At 38.9% G+C, this 23,894-nt stretch overlaps 1 protein-coding gene across 2 annotated transcripts in view; it reads left to right on the forward strand.

The window, feature by feature from the left end:
• Positions 1-1,685: 1,685 nt before the first annotated feature.
• Positions 1,686-23,894, forward strand: part of SCAF4 (SR-related CTD associated factor 4) — a 56,050-nt gene continuing 33,841 nt past the window's right edge. For both annotated transcript variants that reach the window (XM_028113929.2, XM_028113938.2), the window contains exons 1-2: positions 1,686-2,133; positions 23,371-23,454. In XM_028113929.2, coding sequence (XP_027969730.1) covers positions 2,104-2,133; positions 23,371-23,454 — 114 coding nt within the window. In that variant the 5' untranslated portion in view covers positions 1,686-2,103. The remainder of the gene's footprint in view (positions 2,134-23,370; positions 23,455-23,894) is intronic.

Raw genomic sequence — 23,894 nt, forward strand, 5'->3', positions numbered from 1 at the left:
TAAGCATGGGGAGCTGCAGAGGGAGAGGGAGAAGCAGGCTCATGACACGAAGGCAGACACTCTTCACTTATTTGCCCCAGGGGCCCCTCGAACTCCACAGGCCACAGAAGCAAATCATCTGGCTCTGGGCATGTTAGTTAATGGAATTGGGCCTCGCTTCCTCAGCTATAAAACAGGGCATTACTGATAGCCACCTCATACAGAAGTCTGTTACAGAGATGAAATGAAATAACACAGAATTGTATATTGCGTAGATCTAGCACATGGTAAAGAATCTACAAGTGTTTACCATTATTCTACCTTCACTCAAACCCATTCCTTCCTCCCCATATAGTCCCCAAATTGACTCACAAATCCACCACCCTCTCATCAAACCAGAACCTTGAGCATTCTCCTTGAAACCTCCCCGTTCCTTAAATTCTGTCCCAGCTGGTTCATTCCACTTCTTAAAGATCTAACCTTGTCTTTCCCTCTCTATTGCCTTAAGTCCTCTGCATCCCCTGGGACTTAGAGCCATTTTTTCCCTGACCTCACTCCTGCTGCTGTACACCTTTGTTCTAAAGAGCACATTGCGTGACACCACTCTCCTCTTAAAATCTTTCAATGTCTCCCCACTGCCCCGGGGCCAAAATCCAAACTCCTTGGAAGGGCACAGAGGCTCTGCAGGACCTGGTCTCAGTCACTCCCTCTCAGTCCACCCCACCCCTAAGCTCCAGCTGGTCCTCCTTAGGGGAAGGTGATACCGAAGTACTCATCGGCCTCAGTCCACAACTTCTCCAACTGCTGCTGCTTCTTCCAGATGTAGTTTGGGAGCCACTTCCTCTGACGAGCCTTCCTGGACTTCTAGTCAGATGAGTATCTTTCTTCTTTGTTCCCCCTGGGTCTCTGCCCTAACATTTATCACGCTTTAGTTCTTATCTGCTCACTTGTCTGTCCTCCCCAACTAAACGGAGTTGTCTGCCGCAGAAAGATCGCCTTTTATTTCCATATCCCCAGAACCTAGCACAGTGGCTAGCAGATAGTTGGTACTCAAGGTACGTGAACCAGGGCAAAGTGTTTCCACCAAAAAGGAAAGGTTTGGGGGAATCTGTATCAAGGGTTAGCGAATCCCGCCGCGCAGGGCTTCACAGGGGTTCTTTCGGGCCTGCGTGGGTAGCCACTGCCTGCACGTCCTTCTCAGTGCTCCACTCTCGCACAGTTAGAGCAGACACAGGGCGGCACAGGCGGAGTCTGCACCGGCGCCTGCAAGTGCACGCTCAGCGGGCTGAGGTTAAATCTTGCGCCCTTTGTTCCAGGCAGCGGAGAGCGAGTGGGTCCGTGCCCGCCCAATCGCCCCGGCCGGGTGCTGGGCCTGCTTGGGCAGAATGGCACGAAAACGCACGGGGGAACGCCGCGTCGGGCAGGGGCGCGCGTGTGCGCGGGCCCTCTCCGTGCCAGCCTCCCGACTTCGGGGTGCCGCGCTCTCCCGCGTCGTCGCCGGGGCCCAGCCTCAGTGCCAAGCAATCTCCCGGGCCCGCCGCCACCGCCGGCGGGAAAGCGCCCGGCGTCCCAGCGTCACGCGCCAGCAACCGGGCGCGCGGCGCGCGGGACGGGGGCGGGGCGGGGGCGGGGCCAGCGCGCCCGAGGCGGGGCGGGGCGGGGCGGGAGCCGGGCACAGGAAGCGCTGGGAGGCCCGAGCCGTCCCAGGGTGCCCCGCGCGGCGTGGACTCGGGCCGCTGCCGCCATCCCGCTGGCGAGAGGGAGAGAGAGGCCCGCCCGCTCGCCGGTCGGGCCAGTGTGGGCCAGTGCGTGAGGGCGCGGGGGGCCGTGTCAGCGAGACGCAGAGCGCAGCCGCCACCAGCAAACGGACATGTTGGAGCCCATCGCCGCCGCCGCCTCCTTTTCCTCATCCTCCGAACGGGACTGAGAGGGGGCCCGCCACCCTCCGCCTCTGCCGCCCGCCCCGCCGCCTCGGCCTCAGCCTCTTCCTGCCCGGCCTCTGGCTCCGCCGCTCGTCGCTTCCCCCCCGCCCCTCAGGCCCGGCCGGTTCCCCGGCCCCGCTCCGCCGCGGCGCGAGGTCTATGTGACCGGCGGGCCCGGAGCAGCCGCCGCCGCAGCGTGAACATGGACGCCGTCAACGCCTTCAACCAGGAGGTGAGGAGTGTTCGGGGCTAGGGGGTGCCGGGCCTGCCGCGGGAGCCAGGGCTCCGTTTCTCCCGCCGCCGGAGGTTTAAAGCTTTGGTCGGGGTGGGGACGCTTCCTGCCCGGGTTTCGGGGCGGCGGGGCCTGCGCAGAGCGGCCTGTGGTCTGGGAGAGGTCGCGGCGGCCACGGGAACCGACCCCACACCCCTCCCCCATCGCCCACCCCCGGGCGGCGACCTCGGGCTGCCCCCCTCGCCCCCTTCCGGCCTCCCCCAGCCCGCGTCTGCGCCGGTGCCTCTAACTTCGCCCTCTTTCAGGTCCGGGCGCTTTCGCTCTCTGCTCCCAGCCCCGTTACTGGCTTCGCAGTGCCGGGAGCCCGCAAGGGGCTAAGAAAGAAGCGCGGGCGGGCGTGTGGGGTTGGGGGCGGGGGAGCGGGAGCATCTGCCGGTCGCTGGGCTGGCGGAGCGGCGGCCTCGGCTCTCCTGTTGCTCAGGCCGCGGCGCGGCGGCTGCTGGACTCTGATCCCGGGTCGGGGAGGAGTTGGAGAGGGTGTTCATCCCCTTCTCCCGGGATTCACATACTTGGGAAATGGGGTTCCCAAATGAAAAGGGGTGGCTCCTTATCATTTCCAGTCATGAACACAATGCTCTTAATGGTCTCGGTGGCCCCAACGTGACACCTAAAAAGTTGAATGGGAGAGGAGTACTTGCTCCGCCTCGGTCCGGTAGAAAGCCGGCTTTGGCCTCCAGTCCCCCACCCTCGCACTCCTCCCGCGGTAGTTAATCCGCGGCTCCCTTCTAGGGGAACATTTACATGTGAAAACCTCCCAAAACCGGGAACAAAGCTGCCTGCCGCCTTAAAGCTCTATAGTTTTATCTCAAGTCTGATTCCAGGTGCTGTTTTGGGAGTGTAGAGTCCACACATCCTCTTCATCAGAGTCGATTTGGGGAGAGGGGACTTGACCATTGGTGATTTAAAAATACAGTTACAGAATGGAAACTGTTGTCATGTGCTGAGTTGGATTATTTTCCTTTTCCAAACACTAAAGATAAACCCAACATTGAAAAAGTGAGATGTAGTGCTGTAGCTCTAGATGTCTTGATACGGCGTTAAAAACTTGCATCTCACAATAAGGTTTTGTAATTTCACTTGGAACAGAATTAACGTGCGATAACTTTCCTTTAGATTTGCAGTCCGGTAATATGGGATCCTCCAGTAACACTGCAGTTAGGATCTTTTATTGCCTTACAGATTATCCTAGAAATGATTTGTCTTCAACCGATGGGTGCATAAAATGTCTTAACTGGAGTAGCAACTGGTGTTGGCCAGTGTGATGATTTTCAAAATAACGAAATAATATTTCCTAATATTTGATGGCTAGAGAATTTGTCATAATGCTCCAAAGATTTCAGGTCTGGAAATTGACTTGGTTTCTTGAAGGCAAAGTTTACTGGAATGTTGGCTCCATGAGGGTAGGGAGTTTCTGTTCTTTCCTCCTCCCCGCACCATAGGAGGCCAATACTTGTTGAATGCATGAGAATTTTACAAATGGTACAAGAGTTTTTAAAAATTATAAGTACATTTCTTTCCCAAGATAAAACCTTATTGACTCTTTTTAATGTTAACTTTTAATGAAGAAGGGGATTTTTAGAGTATTGTTAAGATCAGAAGTGTTTAATTCTGAGTTAAGCAGTGTGGAAGTTGACAGTAAGCACATTAAGCAAAATATCTTATGTTCTGGAAAAGTGTGATCAGGAGTTTATACTTTGAAAAACAAAAATAAGGTAGGATACTGACTTCTCAAAAAAGGGAAATGGTATTTTAACCTTTTTAAAATGTGCAAAATGAGAGTTTTCCTATCATTATTCACCTTTCTGCTCAAATTTTTATTTCCATTCCTACTCTTTATGAGCTGCAGATTACATTATGTTAGGTGTGTGTTGCCAGTTCTGACTTGGGAAGAAACTTTCTTCTGGAGAAATTAGTCTGACTTTAAAATTCATCTTCCTGTGTTGTTTGATTTGTAGTGCTTCTCAGTTATTACTCCCCATTCATGAAATGTTATTGGTTAGTTTGTAACCTCAAATCTCCCAAGTCTTACTTTAATTTTATAAACTTTTAAATGCGGGCTCAGCTACAAAGCTGTGTCCTGAGTACTGTGGTACTACCAAGGATCTCTGTCCCCTAGGAGCCTGATCTAATAGAGGACACAAGACTAAGGCAAATAACTTTAACATGTGATAGAACAACTTCCTCTGGGGCTCTTAAAAAATACCCTGGGATGGCTATGAGGGATCAGTGAAGACTTGGGAAGAGAAGGTGGAGTCAGTTTTAGGATTTCAGAAGGTGTAGAAAAGTAGTGATTGAAGGGCAACAGTGCTGAGGAGTGAACAGTGGTTTGATTCCAAAGGCTACTGGAAAGTAAAGATGGTTAAGTAATTTGGGGCCTGACAAGTTTCATGTCTGTCTAATATGTTTAAATTCCAGTTTTAGGCTCTGGATAAACTGAAGGTTTTAAGTAGTGGAGTGATATGATCAAGAAAACTGCTTGATTTGTATATATTGTAGAAGGCAGAGATTTGAGGAAGATTGGCATTTTGAGGACTGAGGTAGAATTGAGTAAAATCTGAACTTGGCATGTCTATAGTGGCAGGGAGAGGAGGGATCCGTGGACCTGCCATCTGAAAGGCTAATAAGCCCCTTTTGCCCCCACATTCTAGGTGCTGGGAAAGTGGTGATGCTACTAGCACAAGTCAAGCAGTCATCATAAGCATATTTAGTGGAAGAGGAAATGTTTGGTTTTTTAACAGGTTGAGATTGAGTGGAAAAGTCATGTGGAAATTTTTGGCAAGCAGTTGGGCATGTAGGACTCAAACTTGGAAGCAACCAAGAAATAGAGGAAGGCATATGGGAGTCATTCTCAGATGTGCCCTGGAGAAAATTGAGAGGGGGTGAGAAAAGGAATTAATATTTAATAAGCATCTATGGCGTATCAGGCATTTTATAAATACATGTCGGATATTCCCACAACCTTGCACAGACATCCATTTATAGATGAGGAAACTGATTTTCAAAGAAGTTAAATAATAACTGGCCCAGGGGCATACTGTTAGCTAATGGTAGAGCTGGGATTTGAATGCACATCTCTCCATCTTAATTGCTGCCTAAAGATAATATTTTGTATAATACCCAGGGAGCAGTTAACAGGTTAAGACTTAAGAAAAAAGCTACTAAAATTTGAGAGTAATGGGATCTGAAGTTTAAGGTTGAATGGTGATGAAGGAGATAAGGAAATAAAGGTCACAAATGTAGTCTTTTTTAGAAGTTTGGTTCTGAGGGATTTAAGGACAAAGTTGCCTCAAGAATGAAGGGAAAGAAGAGCATTTAACAGGGTAGTAGGCACTAGTGGTAGGCCATTTGTGTGTTTGTATAGCATATATGTGATCTTAGCCTTAATAAGTGATGTTGAAGCCTTGGTCTCAGGAGTGGAAGTTTGAGCGTGTTGGGGGAGGGGCAGTGTAGAGAAGCACAGTTTAAAAATAAAAGGGCTTGCTTAGAACACAATTGTGGCTAAAAGGAAGGGTACAGATCACAGGTAAAAGAGGTCAGTATCTCTGATAAGGGAAGGAAGATAAAAAGAATGAAGTTATTAAAGATACCCTTTAAACAGGAGTTTTATGGTGAGACGCTTTGTTAAGTGTTGTAAAAAGTTGAGTGAAAAAAATGAGTGACTAATTATAGCCAATACTTAATTGTTTTCTGCTATGTTTATATATTCCTTAATGTGAAGAGTTTGGTATTTTGTAAGTTTGTTGAATGAATGAAAGTTACAGATTGGTTAATCCATTGATTTCATTTTTAGCCTTTAACCAGTCTTTTCTAATCCCAACAGATTGTATCTTCCCACACTTTTGGGAGGGAGCAGCATTTATGATTTTAAGACTTTTAATTAGGGGCAGCTGGGTGGCTCAGTCCGTTAAGCATCAGACACGATTTTGGCTCACAGTCCTGAGATCAAGCAGGTTGGGCTCAGAGCTCAGCATGGAGTGTGCTTGAAATTCTCCCTTTCCCTCTGCCCCTCCCCCCATGAGCACAGGACACCTGTACTTACTTGCTCTCTCTAAAATAAAATCTTTTTTTAAAAAAAGACTTAAAAGTATAAAAAAGTGCAGAGAAGATATAACAAGAATGGACAGTTGTTACTAATATAAGTGTTTTTAACTTAAGCTTAAAATATTACAAGTTAAAGTCCTTTCCTCCCACAGAGGCAATCAAAATGCATTTAGTATCAATTTCTGTGGTACATAAGCAGTATTTAATCTGTATTTTGATATGCATAAGTGGTATATTGTATATACTCGTGGGCTTTTTTTTTTCTCAAACGTTGTTAACATTAAGATTTCATTCTAATGCTGGATATGCCATCATTTGAATAAACCATATTTTATTTGGTTCCCCAGTTGATGAACATTTAAGTTGCTTCTCAATTATTGCTGACAAACACTGAATGAACTTTCTCAAACATATCTATCTCCATTGTATAAGAGTTTCTCTGGGACAGCTGTTCTCAAACTTTGGATTTTGACTCCTTTAACTCTTAAAGGTTAAGGACTACAGAGAGCTTTTGTATCTGTGGATGATATCATACACATAGATATATATCATATGTCTTTGGGATATTTATCATCTTAGAAATTTAATCTGAGAAATGCATTTATTGAAAATAACAAATCCATTATATTTTAACATAAATAACATTTTAAGTGAAAAATAATGTTTCCCCCCCAAAAGTGAGAAGAGTGACATTGTTTTACATTTTTGCAAATCTCATTTCAACTTTGGTTTGTAAACCTGTATTCTCATATCTACTTCTTTATTCAGTCTCTTGTAATTAGACACATCAGGTAGCCTCTGGAAAACTTTGCTGTACACTTGTGAGAAAATGAATGAAGGGGGCAAGAAATGTTTTAGTATTAAAATGAAAACAGTTTTCACCTCACAGACCACTGAAAGGAACTCAGACTCCCAGGGATCCTCAGATTTTTAGAGAACTACAGCGCTGAGATACTGAGGTGATGTACATACAATGTTATGCTGAAGTGCAGGAAGAAAATACAAGAACTTTAACATTCATTTTTATCTTTAAACTCAGATTAAGCTTTATGAATATTTTATGTATGAATTTATGTTGGTACCCTTATCCCCTGGGCTGTCAGTCTTGAACCACCACATTATCCTGAAGGAAGAGTTGTGTTACACATCTCAGCGGGGAGCTTGCCACCCCTTTCTTTTCCCACTGGAAATTTTTGTGTATGGACTATTGTATGTTTTACCTCTTGATTACCAGGTATGGAGAATTTAAATCAGATGATGATACTTTGTTAAGTATTTTTTTTCTTAATCTGTTCATGTTTATCTTTAGTTCTTGATCATTTCCTTCCAAGTCTATCTAAAGCAGTGGAAAAGAGTTGACACAAGATTGTTACTGTGTGAAAGAGATGTAAAGGACCAGGCCACAGTTGAAGTAAAATTGGAGGTCTTTTTCTTGCCTCATTTGACCATGTTATGCTGTTACCACAGGAGTTTTAGATACTAAAAGTTATCGTGGTATTCTGCTCTTTCTTGACTCTCAGAATTGCTTATCTCCAACAACAGTAGACGTCTGGCCTTATGGTGAATTTTAATAATGCTGGCTCTTCAGAGCTTTCTGTTGCAGCATTTATCACTGATGTTCTTGTTGAAAATATCCCCTACCCTAGAAGTCTGGCATTTCATTTAGTATTTTGTTTCAGAAAAAATTACATGGACATGTGATAAGGAACTAATTCAGAGAAAAATTGGAATAATGGAAAAGTTGGCTTATAAATCTTGTGAAACAGGGTTCAGGACGTAAAACTACCTGGCAGAAAGTTGACAAATGGTAGTTGGTATTGGGGCAGGGTGTTTTTTGCCAGATACAAATTGTAGGTTCTCTGCCATGGAACCCAAGTGAATATAATTACTTCAGCATTCCGGGTAACTTGTGTAGATATCTGCACACATTGAAGTCTTGTTTTAAATATATTTTGGTAACATGGTAGGAAAAAAGTTCTTATATAAATGATGGACCCTTAGTATTGTTCATAACATTTGTTGAGATAATATGCCAGATCTTTTTTTTTTAAGCATACTTCAGAGCAACGGCATACATCTTTAACGATGAGCTTAAAACAAGCTACACGACGTCATCAGCTATATAGAATAAGCAATTTGCCCATTATTCAAATTTTTAGTACCATTAGTTGATTAATATTCTGTTCCTATGGAACAGGGAAAAGTAGAGTTTGGTAGTAGTTCAGCTTGCCTTAAAAAGATCCGTTGAAAGCTTAGACTTGAAGAGACGTGTCTACATTTCCGTGTAAATATTATGTGTGATTAGCAGTGTACTATCATGATTTTTTGTTTCTTGGGTTTTTTTTTTTTGAGAACTATTAAGATTTCACAAACAGTATTATAATTCATTATACCCTGGTCACCTTCGTCCTATTAAGTATTTGCATGGTTTATTGATTACATTTCATTGCTTTATAGCTAGAGTCCTTGTGAAGGCATAAATATAGAAACTTTGATATTCCAGTGAAGCACATTGTACTGATTAGTAGTGAATTCTGCAAGAAATCCAATGTGACTCTGGAGTGAAGTTAAGAATTAGAAGCTAAGGTTTTGATGGAGTCACGGGGTGGGTAGTGGGGGAGACGGCAGGGCTCAGTGAAAAGTAGAGGGCCATCCAAGTTCTTCTGAAAGTTATAATTTGTGTTTGGATAATTGGTGATTTTGGTATAAACCTATGTGGGTCAGTAATCCTAGTTGGAAGAGACTGTAGAGCAGTGGCACGCCTTGCATATTTGACATCCAGAGCACAGTTTTTCTCTTTAATACATCCCTTTTTAATACAACAAAATTAATTCCAGAATAATCATGAGAATGGCCAAGAAAGAAACGTGAACTTTATGCCGGTTGCAAATATATATATACTACAGTGGAAAAAAGTTAGTATTTTTAAATTGCATTGATACTTTTTTTGGGAAAAAAACAGAAAAGCTTACCTACATACTGGCCTGTCATACTGACTTACTATGATATTCCAGTTTCTTTTCAGGCCTTACCTTCTGCATATTTGTCAGTGACTATCAAGATGATCTTCACATATTTGTGTTCCGTAGACAGTATTAGCCCGCTTGATCAATCTTCACCCATAATTGATTAAAGAACACGTTTTATTAGTTTTAATTATGAAAAGCTGTATATAAAGCAACAGACATACACTAGTTAGGGAGTCTTAAATATAAGTTACCTTTGGTTAGAAATTTAGGAAAAAACCACTTCACAATAAATCTAGAAATCTAGAATGTCTTTCCACATTGATTGTAGTGACTTTCAAATGTCTCCTCACTAAAAAAAAAAAAAAAAAACTCACTGAAATGTTTCCACCGAAAAATTCAGTATAGATTGCTATTAGTTAAACATTCTTTAAATTATGTGTAAATGTCTACTTCCTTACATTTTGTAAAGTAGTAATGGCATTCTCCATGATTTTTATTCGTGGATCTTCAAGCTCTGTGTTCCACTATACCGTTGTTTTAGGCTGATTCTGGCTGTTTGTAAATATTTATACCAGAAAAATAGATTTCAGAAAGAATTGCACTCAGCTATCATATTTTGAATGTACTCTTTAAACACACACACATATATAGGAACCACAGGATTGGAGAAACTAACTGAGCCTGAGTGCAGGCTATCCTAAATCTCTTTGTACTGACGCTCCAGATGAACAGGTATGGCGAATCTGCATATTTTGGGCACTGACCACATAACTAGAGGATTTCCTAATGAATTTCCACTTAGAATAGATGGCTTATTAGAGGATATGTAGTAAAAGCGTATAGATTTGATGCTTATATATTGTTAAAACTTAAAGTCACCACAGCAACAGATTAAAACTTAAGCATCTCAGTCAACAACATATTTTAGAGGAAGGACTATTTTATACCTGATATTATTTAGAATTGCCAGTGCTTAGTGATGATAAAATGATTTCAGTTTTATTAATTGTATTTAGAGTCTTTAGAGACAATTTACCCACTGATTGCCTGACCTGTATTTGCTTCTCCCATTGTCCCACTGTTACCTTAGAGAGTAGTAGTTGACCAACTCTGTAGTCTGTAAATCTCCCTCTGCAATATTTTTAATATATCTTTATGCATTTTATCATGATTATTCTGCTTTTTTCCCCCTTTTGACTTTGTCGGAGCTGAGTTTTAGCTGAAGCAGAATTACACCCTGCTGAAAAGAAGCCTATAATATGGAAATTTACAGTAATATGCCTTTTAAGCCTTTAGGAAACATAAAATATTCTTTAGACTTTAATGGCTATATATCACCTCATTCACCTTAATTAAGAGATGCTGAATAATAAATCACTTTGGAAAGGACAGCCAAGTTTGGGGTTTATTGGAGATATGTTCAAATCTTTATAAAGGCTTTAATTATTGTTTAATGTCAAAAATAGGCAAATCCATAGAGACAGTAGATTATTGGTTGGTGGCAGGGAGGAATGGGTATGGAATTTTTTGGAGGGGATTAAAGTATTCTAAAACAAAATAATGCTGATGGCTGCCCAACTCTGAATATAGTAAAAAAACAAAACAAAACAAAAAACCCACTGAATTGTATACTTTAAAGGGGTGAGCTTTATGGTATATGAATTATATCTGAAACCTGTTTAAAAAATAGGAAAACGTTAGTTTTTAGCACATCATTTCCATTGTTTTGTTGCTTAATCTGATTTTCTTTCCATTGAAAACAGTATCTAGTAGGTACCGAGAGGCTCTGTAAATTATTTTGTTGATCCTGAATCGTAAGTTTGTTTTATAGGGTATCTTTAGTTTTTACATGCTATTTTAAGAAGTAATCCACTGGGGACAGTTCAGGGGAAGGACAGGAAAGGAATCCTGCATTTGCTCCTTAACCCACCAGCCAGATGCAGCTAATGGGCTGAGAGTTTTATATAGGTGTGTCTTTCCATTCTTTTCATTTTAAAGGTAAGGAAACCGAAGAGGTGGTGTGAATTGACCAAGGTCACACCGTGTAGAAGTGGCAGTTGGGAGATTTGACTGAGTACTCTAAGTACCCATCTGAGCCCAGTCCATAACCCCACATGGTTGTGCTGAAGGTTTTTGGGCAGTGGATCTTTGTCTGCTGGAGTGTTGATGAGAGGAGAGGGCTCACTAACAACTTTTGTACGTCTGAAGCATGGTAACACGTGCACCAAAATGTATACTTTTGGAAGGATTTGTAGAAGTTTAAGAATAATGAAGTTGGGTAAGTTTTTAAGTCATGCACAGATAATCCATATTTAAAACTTAAATGCACTTTTAGGCCTTTATATTTCTTTCACTAATTTATATTCACAATTAAAATTTTAAATTGATTGAGGATTTAATAAATGCTAACATTTTCAATTTTAGTCCCATACTTGCACATAAATCCATTTGTGACAACTTTGTGGAAATAACTGGTTATAAATGAGATACATTAAGTATGGGATAATTTTTCTTTTTTCTTTAGGATTTTATTTATTTATTTGACAGAGAGAGACATAGTGAGAGAGGGAACACAAGCAGGGGGAGTGGGAGAGGGAGAAGCAGGCTTCCCGCTGAGCAGGGAGCCTGATGCGGGGCTCGATCCCAGGATCCTGGGATCATGACCTGAGCCGAAGGCAGACACTTAACAACTGAGCCACCCAGGCACCTCTAATTTTTATTTCTTATATTGAAGTCTAGGAGGAAATATTTAATTCACAAAATTTTTTTTTTAAGATTTTATGTATTAGCACAGGCAGGGGCAGAGGGAGAAGGAGAAGCAGGCTCCCTACTGAGCAAGGAGCCCAGTGCGGGGCTCCATCCTAGGACCCCGGGATCATGACCCCCAAGCTGAAGGCAGATGCCCTTCACAAAAATGTTCTGTAGCCAGTTTTGGGGGACATAAAGTTCACTAGTGAGGCACAGTAAAAGTAATTTTGCAATCTGGAGTCTGCTGGTAGAGGAATGGCACAGATAAAATATTTGCCATTTCTTAAAATCACCTTTTGCCTATTTCTTGATCAAGTAAAAAGAAAGAAGTGGAGGATTGATTGCAGTTCAGTGAACCAAAATGTAGCTAAGGAATAGAAAAATTGTTGTCCTAAGCTGGAACTGAATGGGTTAAAAGCCCTGCTGAAGAGAGGAAGCCTTGGTTCTAAAGTGAAAAGTTTTGAATGAGGGGTGCCTGGTTGGCTGGGTGAGTAGAGCATGGGACTCTGGGTCCTGGGGTTGTGAGTTTGAGCCCCAGCTTGGGTATAGAGATTATTTTAAAAAAATTTTTTGGGTTAAGGGTAGGTTCTTGGAAATGATAGAAGAGTTAGTTTTAAGTGAAGAATAAATTAAGGACATAGTTTACAGAGTAAGTTGTGAGAAATTAACTGCTTAGAAAATTAGTTCTGCCAGCAGCAAATGGTGACAAATAGGGCTTGATGATATAATTAAAAAGTGGGGAATAATGCAGATGATGTTTAAACTGTTGTTTGCCATATTCTGTTTTCTTTCTTTCCTTTTTTTTTTTTTAAGGTTTATTTATTTTAGAGAACTCCAGAGCGCTGGCGGGAGGGGCAGAGGGAGAGGGAGACAGTTCCAGGTGGACTCCCCGCTGAGTGCAGAGCAGACTCAAGACCCTGAGATCACGCCCCGAGCCAAAACCAAGAGTTGGGCGCTCAACCAACTGTACCACCCAGACGCCCCTGCCATATTCTATTTTCTTAATGCACATAGAAATATAAGTAGTTAACTCAAAAGTAGTTTCGTATTTAATATTAATGTTTTTTATTTGCACTTACAGATGTGTATTTTGTAAAGCATTACTCCAAATTCTGGAACTAGGAGAAAAGTTGGAGAGTTTGTAGGAGGATGTAGTAAGGTAAAGCAATGTAGGAAAAGTACGAAATTTTTTTTTGAACTTGAGAATACTCTCTGCAGCTGTGTTGCTTGTAAAAATATCTGGTTAGGGATCTTTAGAAATCTGAAAAGTGAATTTTGTGGAGAAATAAATGGAACTATTTTCTAGTGTTTAAGTCAAATGAAAGACTGCTCAGTAGGAGCAGGGAGACAATGGTTTCTTTTTCCTGACTCTTTGTTTTAAAAGGCCTTGTACATTTGCTCCGTCTTAGGAATATTTCATATTAATGCCAGACTGTCTTGTCTCTTTATACCTTCGTCTAAGCAAGTTTTGAAAATTGGTTAAAACATTTGGGTTTCAAAGGACTTTTGACTATGGAAGTCAGTAGAATTTGCTTGGCAATAAAGTATGTCAGTAATTAAAGGGATTCTTTAATGTGCAGAGATCAACAAAATACAAAGAGAGTGATTTCTCAAATTTGGGTTTTATATCCACAAGGGCATCAGCTATTATAAGGATTTAAAGGGGCAAAATTTTAAGTTTATTTTAAAAAACATGTTTTAATAATTTTGAAAAATTGTGATAACTGTTAACTTCAAAGACAAGGTTTAATCCATGAATAAGATATATCTGATAATGATGGTTCTGTGTATTATATTTATTTTATTTATAATCAAAAGTTGAGAAATGCATTTTTGTCTCAGACACAAAGTTTTTGATTTTTAAAATCAGTGGATTTTAATTTTTTTCCTTTTAAAATTAGTGCAAGTTGTGTAAACTTAAATTAGGAAATAAAAGAAAATACCATCCCACTGAATAGCATTAACATTTTACAGTGTTTTAGTCTTTTTACCCCTCCACTTGTGTTTGGAAATTTTTATATGGGTACCAGATCTTTTTAATAACAAGAAATTATTTTCTAATTTTAAAATAGTCATGGAAGATTTGAGCACATACGATTATTGTTTTAGATAAACTTCTAGAAGTGGAATTGTTGGCTTAAAAGATAAGTTGTTTTTGTTTTGTTTTGTTTGTTTTTACTTCTTGATATATAGCTTTAAATTTCCTTCTGAAATTAAAACTCCCCAGTTAGCTGTCATCAGTAGAGGGCTCTCTCTGCTTGATGCTAATCTACATTCATGCAGGTTAGACAATTGAAGAATTGTATCTCGTTTTAGTTTGTACTTTGATTATTGGTAAGGATGAACTTTTTTTTCTGTTAATTGGCTTTTGGTGTTTCCTTTGTTAATTGAGTTACTTTTCTCTACATATTTTTCAATTTTACTGTCTCTTACTGTTTGTACATGTTCTACTTTCAGGTAAAATGGCATAGTTGGTAGAATGGCATTGTTCATGTGATTGGTTTGCAACTCTGTACCTCCCAACCCATCCCCCATCATGTCAAATTGCCCAGTATTAAGAAAGTATTAGTTTGAACAAACTTTTGGTAAAGTGTATTTAAGGCATAAAGTGAAATGCCATGTGAAAGGAGCTGTTAACTATCCCTTTCCTAATTGTCCTAGCAATATCTTATAGAGTTGTCTTCAGGCTGTAATTAGATGGACAAAAGCATCTTTGCAGAAAAAATGATGTTAATTTTTTTCTATTTGTTTCCTTTTGTTAAGAAATGCAATGTGTACTTTTATAAAGTGTTTATATGTTAATAACCATTAAAGTTATGTTGAGTTTAACTCCTTGATTTGGTTGAAACCCATGTGTCTGATATATTGAGTCAAATGAATGAAACAGGAAGAAAGACTAGAATTAATTGCTATCTGCATTTATCAGTAGGGAGATTTGAGTACCACCCTGTCATTGTAAATGTACATACTTCCTTTTGGAAGCATTCATATTTTTCCTTTAAAGTTTGTAAATAAGTATTAATAACACCAGCTTAAGGCAGAATTTATCATCTTGGAGGTGATAATAGCAAGGAAGGAATACTGCATATATAATCAGTATAATTCGTTATAAAATAAATTTCAGGAAAGCAAATTTTTTAAAGTTTAGGGGGGAAAAAGGTAGCGATAAGTATTCCACTGGAAGATTCCTAAAGGAAACATTGAGGGATTAGGGATTAGAAGAATTATTTTTTTTTTAAAGATTTTATTTATTTATTCGAGAGAGAGAATGAGAGCACGAGAGGGAAGAGGGTCAGAGGGAGAAGCAGACTCCCTGCTGAGCGGGGAGCCTGATGCGGGACTCGATCCCGGGACTCCAGGATCATGACCTGAGCTGAAGGCTGTCGCTTAACCAACTGAGCCACCCAGGCGCCCTAGAAGAATTATTTAGACTAATATGGTCTTCTAATTCTTTTCATTGCTTTTCCTATTTCAAAGAATAGGAAATGGCACATTCCAGAAATCGAAGACTCAATGCCAATAACTTTTATCTTTCCTGGTTCTGTTTGTTTGTTTTATGAACTTCTAGAAATTTCTAATCTAGGAGCCAGAACAGATTCATTAACAATTCGTAGCAGACCAAATTAAACTTTTTTCTTTTGTGAAGTGTTTTATCTAGTGAGGACTATAAGCCAAATATTTCAGAAAGATATTTGTCATTATTTCATCATGAATAAGTTAGAAAAATACAGGCAGGATGAGAGTATTAAGTGAATTTGAGCTGACAGGCAGTGTCCAAGGAATATCCGGGTCATCCCACAAGTAGGTCCTGTTTTTACTAATTTTTAAAAAACCATTGAGTTGGAAGAAGGCATATAAAGCACATTCATGAAAGTTCATGAAATTTATAAGCTCATCAGAGTAGCTGCTACATCAAGTAGCAGAAAATTATTTCCAGATGACCTAAGTAGATTGAAAGGACTGTCAGAAAACAACATAAAGTCAACATGAAGATCTAGTTTTGATAGAGATTCCATTGAAAACAGTTTGAGGGTTTTGGTTCATTATAGGTGTGAGTAAATGAATTAAGCACTGTTTTTTGTTTTTGTTTTTTTTTTTAAATGTTCCAGGGACCCTGGGTGGCGCAGTTGGTTAAGCGCCCAACCCTTGGTTTCGGCTCAGGTCATGATCTCAGGGTTGTGAGATGGAGCCCTGTGTTTGGGCTCCGAGCTCAGCGAAGTCTACTAAAGTTTCTCTCGCCCTCTTCCTCTGCCCCTTCCTGCCCACACGTGCACTTTCTCTCTCAAATAAAGAGATCTTTTAGAGAAGGAAAGAAGAAGTTCCTCCCCTATCCACTTCAGACTCCTAGAACTTATTATATATTGCCTTACTTTGCGGATCTGATTGGGTTAAAGATCTTGGAATGGGTTAATTATCCTGAATTATCTAGATGAGCACAATGTAATCCCAAGGGTCCTTATACAAGAGATGGAGGAGAGTCAGTGATGTGACAGCAAAAGCACAAAGGTAAGGGAGGAGAAGATGCTACCCTGTTGGCTTTGAAGATGGAGGAAGAGACAGACCAAGAACCAAGAAGCTGGAAAAGCCAAGGAATGTATTCTGCCCTAGCGCCTCCAGAAGGAATATAATAGCCCTGTGAACACCTTGAATTCAGACTAGCGAGATTCTGACCTCCAAAACTGTAAGATAAGTTTGTGTTGTTTTTAAGCTAAGTTTGTGGTAATGTGTTATTGCAGAAATAGGAAACTTAAAAAAAAAAAAAAAGCAATTCACTAGATCCCATTAACACAGTAATACATCTGGACGATGTCCATTTGGTGATATCATACTTAAAAGGAATAGCCAGGGTAGATCTAGAAATACCATTTCACTAATAGTTGAAGAAGATAGTTGAGTGGGAAACATGTTTAGTTATCTTTAAATATTTTATCATGTAGGAGAGATCACTATTCAGAATTGGAACAGGAGAGAAGGTATCAGAAGGGAGATTGGGAGTTAGTACACAGGAGGCCTCTATGACCATTGGAGCTGATTAGTTATGAGTTATTAAGCCTTATGTCATTTGGCGGAAGCTGTAGATATATTATAAAAGTAGTTCTAAATTTGGTTTAAGTACCACATTAGGTACTAAGGTGCTATACGGCTTTAAGGGTCTTTGATACTATGGTATTGTCACTGTAGAGAAGATTTCTCTAAATGCAGTGTTTGAATAGTAGATGTAATACGAGAAAGATTATTATGGTAAGCCATAACAAAAAATTAAGCTCAATGTGTGTGTAAAGATTCTCAGGGCGTTGTATAGCTTTATTTAGTGAGTCACTTAGATGTCAGGTACTAGGCTGAGATTTATGTGTATTACCTCATTTAATCCTAATAGCCTTATGAAATGTATACTGTTAATCCCCCTTTTCATATTTAAAAGATCCTTGAAATTTAGAGAGGTTAACTAAACTTCTCAAAGTTTATACTGTTAGTAAATAGCAGATTATCGTGTTACTTTGACTACTTCAAGCTATGAATTCAACAGGTGTCACAGGCCAAATATTCTCATTCTTTACATTCTCTTGAAACTATTCCTTATTGATATAAGGGATCGTGATGAATGATCCCTTTGTGTCAGCCTTCTCTATATGTCATATAGCAAGACTGTATTCACATATATACTTTCTGTAGTCATTCAGCTAGTGACAGAGCAAAAAGCCAAACACATCTGTGTTTTTTCTGCTAATGCCTTCCAAGCGGGTCTTGTACCTTTTTCAGCCTACTGCTGGTTCTGCTATTTTGTATGAGAATTGCATGGGTTTCTCTGGCTGCTTTGACATACTTGCTTTCATTGACAAATTACACTAATTGTGAATAGAGGCTGTAATAATAGGGAGAGTGCTGCTCCTAGTGATATTTATTGAGCACTTACAGGTGATACACTAGTCATTCCATCTGCAAAAACTAACTCAGTTCTCATTGAAACCTCTGAAAAGTAGATAACTACCATGTCTTTTTTACATTTGAGGACACTGCATCCTACAGTGTTAATGTGATTTGTCCAGAATTGTGTACATGGCTGGACTCAGAATCAAAACCAGGTCTTTCTGACTCTTTCCGGAATACCCAAATATCTGGGTTTTTTTTTTCACTAGTAGAGTTTGTTGGAATTATATTAAATTTTATGGTTCTCACACTTTTATATAAAGCCAGTAGGTTTTTTCCCTTGAGGTTTGTTGGCTGAGATTGGATGTTGGTCAGAAATAACTAGAGCCCAAATTATCTTTACCCCTCTTTCGTCTCTATATGTACTGTGTATTCTAAACTTGATTGAAAAATATGAAATTTTTTTCTGACTCAATGGTGCTGCTTTTTTCCCCACAGTTTATTCATAAGAAATATGTTAATGGCTTAAGGAATCTACTCATTGAAAGTTGACAGCAGTTAGTTTGGGCTTTATTTCCCTCATTTCTAAAACAGAATTTTTCTCTGAGTCAGCGCCTTTGACTGTCACCCCTACAGTAAGATTTATAATTTTACATAGGTGTTTTTGCATACATACCCCCACACAAAACAGAGAAACTTCACCAAACAGTACTTACCCTTGCTGTGTACAATGCTGTTTATTTTATTTTTTTACTCTATTCCACTAAAAAAGTTCTGTCACACCCGTTAAGCTCATTTTTATATTCTAATGTATCTCAGCCCACAGTTTGAAAAACACATCTGGATTATTTCCAGAATTCTTTCTCCTTTCAACGAAATTATGTGTGGTGGTAATAATAGGTAATGTCTATTGTGTACTTACTCTGTGCTAGGTGTTGCATTAAGTGCTTTTTATATGTGTTTGTTTTAAACTTCCCTTAATATAAGTAGGGGCTATTATTTTCATTTTACAGATGAAGAAACAACTTCTCATAGCTAGCAGGTGGGGGAGTCAGGATTTCCCAGACAGTTGATTATTGATCTTGTGTTCTTATCATTACTTTAACAGAAATTTATTGTTTTTAAAAGTTCAGGAACTATAATCTGAGTCTTAGAGCACCACAAGGTTGTATACTTCTGAGAGATTCCTCAGCCAACATGTCAATTAACTCTTATCTAAGCTTATTAAATTTCAGCTTTGCTCTAGATCTGGTTAGGACTTAGTACATTACCTCTAACTTACTGCTTGGCTGGACATAGCACTTTACCTCTATGTCACTTATTTTTTGTTATTAAAAGATCTTTGGGTTCAAGCCTTCCATAACAGTTGCATATTGGTATACTTTCTTATTTGGGTCTATATGCATACATATATGTGTATATATAAAACTTTTTTTATAGTCTATTGTCTTTAATGTCTGTGTGCTATTCATTCCTCCAGGATAATGTATTATAGTATTAATGAAATAATTTCTTTATTGTTAGGTAGTTATTGGAAAGAACTTGAGCTTTGGGTGGTGGTGGACCACAGATTAAATTTACCACCTAATCAGCTTTATGATTTTGAGCAGATTCTTAAACTTTTATGCCTCAGTGTTTTCATCTGTAAAATGGAATTATATCTAACTATCACAAAGGTATTAGTGTTTCTATTTAAACAGGTAGTGTCAGTGCACATAATTACAGTAAGGTATATCAATTTCAACATAATGGGTCTCTGTATCCAATGAAGGTATTGATCTGGGTATCTGGGAGAACCTTTTTGCCTTGCAAAAGGTAGAGACTGATGAATTTGTATTTTGAAGAAGTCAATAAAATATCAGTAACATTCATTGAGCTTTTAAAAGGTAATTTTTTAAACCTCCAGATTTGAAACTTCTCTATCTGCCTATAGTGTTTTTCTTTATAAATTATATCAAATACAGATTTTCACCTTTAAGATTTGAGAAAGGCATTTGTAAAGGAAAGCAAAGAACATCTAAAAAGAAACAAATGTGATAGAAACATCGCAGTGCTTGCAAGTTAGAGGTGTTTTAAGGGTGGTCATGTCTAAAGCACTGAAACACGGCTCTGCCTCCTCTATGTACCAGTCACTGAGCTTAACACTTCCTAAGCGCTCAGAAATTTGTTAAATGAATGAAAAATGATCCAAAACTGCATTTCTACCTCCTCACTTGCCACTTCTTTACCAGTTGGTCTTTGAAATCACTTTAAAAAACTGGTATCTGTTCAGCCACCTAGTAGTCAAACCAAACAAGGTTTGGTTTGCGCCTCTTACCACATTTGACCATGCCAAATGCCTTTAATTTCTGGTATTTGTCCTGGTATTATTCATTTGTGCAACCCCTTTCTCTGTACCCCAGTGGCATTTTTTATATACCCTAGGTTATATGTTCTTGGCTTTCTTCTTACTACAAATTTCTTCTCACACATACTCATGGCTTTGACTCTTTTTTCTAGCCTGGACCTTTTCTGTGTTCAAGATCCATATTCTCTTGTCTGCCTGAATTTCAGTAGGCATCCCAAATTAAATTCAGTATGTTTAGTCATTATCCCTGAGTCAATACTCTCTCTATATATGTATGTGTATATACATATATGTGGCAGAGATGCCTGCTTGGTATTTTGTCTGTATTCCCCATCATAGTTAATGGTTCTCATATGTATTTAATCCATAAGCAGCATTGCATTAAGGATATGAATGTCCTATTAGGAATTGTGAGCTATAGGAGCGCCTGGGTGGCTCAGTTGGTTAAGCGACTGCCTCAGGTCCCAGGGTCCTGGAATCGAGCCCCATGTCAGGCTCCCTCATCCACAGGGAGCCTGCTTCTCCCTCTCCCTCTGCCTGCCAGTGCCCCTGCTTGTGCTCACTCTGTCAAATAAATAAATAAAATCTTTAAAAAAAAGAATTGTGAGCTATAAAATCTTCAAATTATAATTTCGAACCCATTCCCTGGGCATCATCCAAAACAGATGTAAGTAACCCTTTTGAGTATCATCTCAAACAGGTGGAAGAGAATCTGTTAGTTGTTAGTATGACTTTTTTTTCTCCCATGTTTTTTTTTAAATTCTAGTTAACACATACGGTAAAATGGGTTTGAGGTGTAGAATTTAGTAATTCCACACTTCATGTAACACCTAGTGCTCATCACAAAAAGTGCCCTCTTTAATACCCATCTCCCATTTAGCCCATCCCCCACCCACCTCCCTCCAGTTGTTAATATGATTAAATAAAATTATATACCACTAAATTTAATTCTTCCTTATACATCGTAGGCACTCAGATGTTGTTTCCCTCCTCTCTTCCCAAGTGATCCTTTCTTTATGAAATGTTTAATACCCTTTTTACTGTCTGTTAGATAATAGCACTTGAGGGTTCTCTTGCTGGTATTTTACATGAATGGTTATACTGCTGTATGATATAGGCTGTATTTTAATTTTTTTAACAAGTTGTGATTTCAGTATAGACTGTGGAGTATTTTATCCAATGATACATTGGTCTGTTTTGTGTGCTCAGTTGGCTGAGGTTTTTTAATATGGCAGGTTGCTTATTGCTGAAGTAATCAAGAAGTGCTGTTTGACACATTAAATGAATAGTTTTTGCTTAGGCTTCATGAAAATATGATTCTCTAAGCTTTTAATGACCAGGGATATAGTTTTCACTGTTGTTCATTCTTAAAGATCATGTATAAACTTTTTTGCATCCCCTTTCTCTACATTAAGGTACAGAGAAGGAAATAGAACAAGTAATAAACAGTTGTCTTAATAAATTTTATAACTTATAAATGGTAATATATCCTTTATAAATGCATGCTATATATTTCATGCAGTTTACATTTTTAGAATTTGTATTTAAGTTGTAATATTTTAAATTGGTTTTTCATTTCCCATCGGTTTATATAATCTCAGATTACTGTCTCCTTTCCAATTGTTTTCTGTTAATGAGCATTTATTCTTGATAATTTTTATTACATTGGTAAAAACATAATAATAATGATCCTCTTTAGAGAATCACATTTTTAAAAAACAAATTCCTTTGTTAATATCTGTGTTTCTCCCTTTTTTTTTTTAATCTTAATATTACCTATGGAAGAATTCTACCTTTCTCTGCTTAAACCAGAGTATCTGGTTCTTGTATTGATTATCTCTGGCATTCCATGCCTTTTCTAATATTAATGTTACTGTTATCTATAGTCCCATTGTGTCTGTAGTTGTGTGAAAAGCTGTGAAAATTCTCTGAATTTTTAGGATATGTTGCCAGATAGGGCAGTTTACCCTATGAAAAGAACTTTTGTACTTAGGTTAACTTCTTAGTGATCTAGTAAAGATCTGTGTCTTAGAGATTACATATTTGGAGTATCAACATTATTTGGAAAGAAATGGAAATATTGATATAAAGCCCCGAAACTTTAATTATTTCACAATATCTTTTTAGGGGTGCGGGTGGCACAGTTGGTTAAGCATCCAACTCGTGATCTCAGCTAGGTCTGGATCTCAGGGTGGTGAGTTCAAGCCACATTGCATTGGGCTCCACGTTGGGGGTAGAGCCTACTTAAAAAAAAAAAAACGCACAAATTATCTTTTTAGAAGTCCTAGGGTGAGTATGTGCCCATGATTAAACAAAATGCAAACGGGCACCTGGGGGCTCAGTTGGTTGAGTTTCTGACTCTTGGTTTAGGCCCAGGTCATGATCTCAGGGTCCTGGGACGGAGCCCCCACATGGGCTTCCCGCTCAGCCAGGAGTCTGCTGGTCTCCCTCGGCACCCCCCCAACCCTGTGAGCACACGAGTGCTTTCTCTCAGATAAATCTTATTTTTTTTAACCAAAACAAAAAAAAAAAAAGAATTTAAGAAGCTAGATAGAAGTTTCTTAATGTCAGGATTTTATCTTTGTAACTCTTACGGGCTTTCATTACGTTTTGGTTGGATTTAAACTTTGGAAGAAGTATGCATGTGTGGTTAAATCTCATGGGCAGCACCTGATTGTTGGATTGACTGTCATGAGATTTGTTAAATATGGTGCCATTTTTATGCCTGACTAAATCAAGAAGTTGTGAATGCCAGCATTTTAAATTTCTTGCCTAATGTAATACATCTTTCTCCAAACGACCCTTAAATTATTTGAAGATCTCCAAAATCTCAGTGAGGTTTGCATTAAATATTGAGTCATACAATTGCTACTTTCAGTCCAGAAACCCCTGGTATGTTTGCATTCAAATTATTTTTGAGTTCTTCAGTAAAATTTTACATTTTTTTCAGTTACAGGTTTTGTAAATTTCTTAATATTTTTTGTTTTTTTTCTTTTTTGCTGTTTTTAATTTCTTTTCCTATTGTGTTTTCTTGGTAGTGATGCAGGTATATAGGAAAGTGCTTGGATTTTCTTTATTAGCTGAATTGTTCAACTTAGTTCCAAAAGTTTGTTATTCTTTTAGTTAATAAATTGTACTATCTTTGTAGAACTGGGGGGAATTGACCTCTAACTTTATTTTTTTTAATTATTTTTGTTTTTTAAGCTCTTTTCACTTATGGATATGAAACCTCCCATCTCTCGAGCCAAGATGATTCTTATCACTAAAGCTGCCATTAAAGCTATTAAGGTAAGAATAAAATGAATATATTTAATTCGAAAAATGTTTTTGAGATTTTGAAAATATTGTTAAACATGAGAATTCGTCCTATTAGTTTAGGCCTGATTCAAAGAGCACTAACTTTTGCTGAAGATACATGTTAATACAGTACAGTATATTTGAACTGTAACATATAATTTCAAAACCTGCTTTTTTCCTTTTTTGTTGTTGTTTAGTATCTCCACTTTATATTTTTTCCAGCTTTGTTGAGGTATAATTGACAAATAAAATTGAATGTATTTAAAAATATAATAGAACAAGATGGCTTGATAAACATACACATTATGAAATGATTAACACAGTCAAGCTAATTAATTAGCACACCTATTGCCTCACATAGTTGCCAATTTGTGTGTGTGTGTGTTGAATTAATAGAAGTAGAGAGTTGAATAAAAGGGGTTTTTGCTTTG

The sequence above is a fragment of the Eumetopias jubatus genome, unplaced genomic scaffold (genome assembly GCF_037043125.1).
Source record: "Eumetopias jubatus isolate StellerSeaLion01/CBP00866 unplaced genomic scaffold, mEumJub1_p1.0 scaffold_1, whole genome shotgun sequence".
Classification (NCBI taxonomy): domain Eukaryota; kingdom Metazoa; phylum Chordata; class Mammalia; order Carnivora; family Otariidae; genus Eumetopias; species Eumetopias jubatus.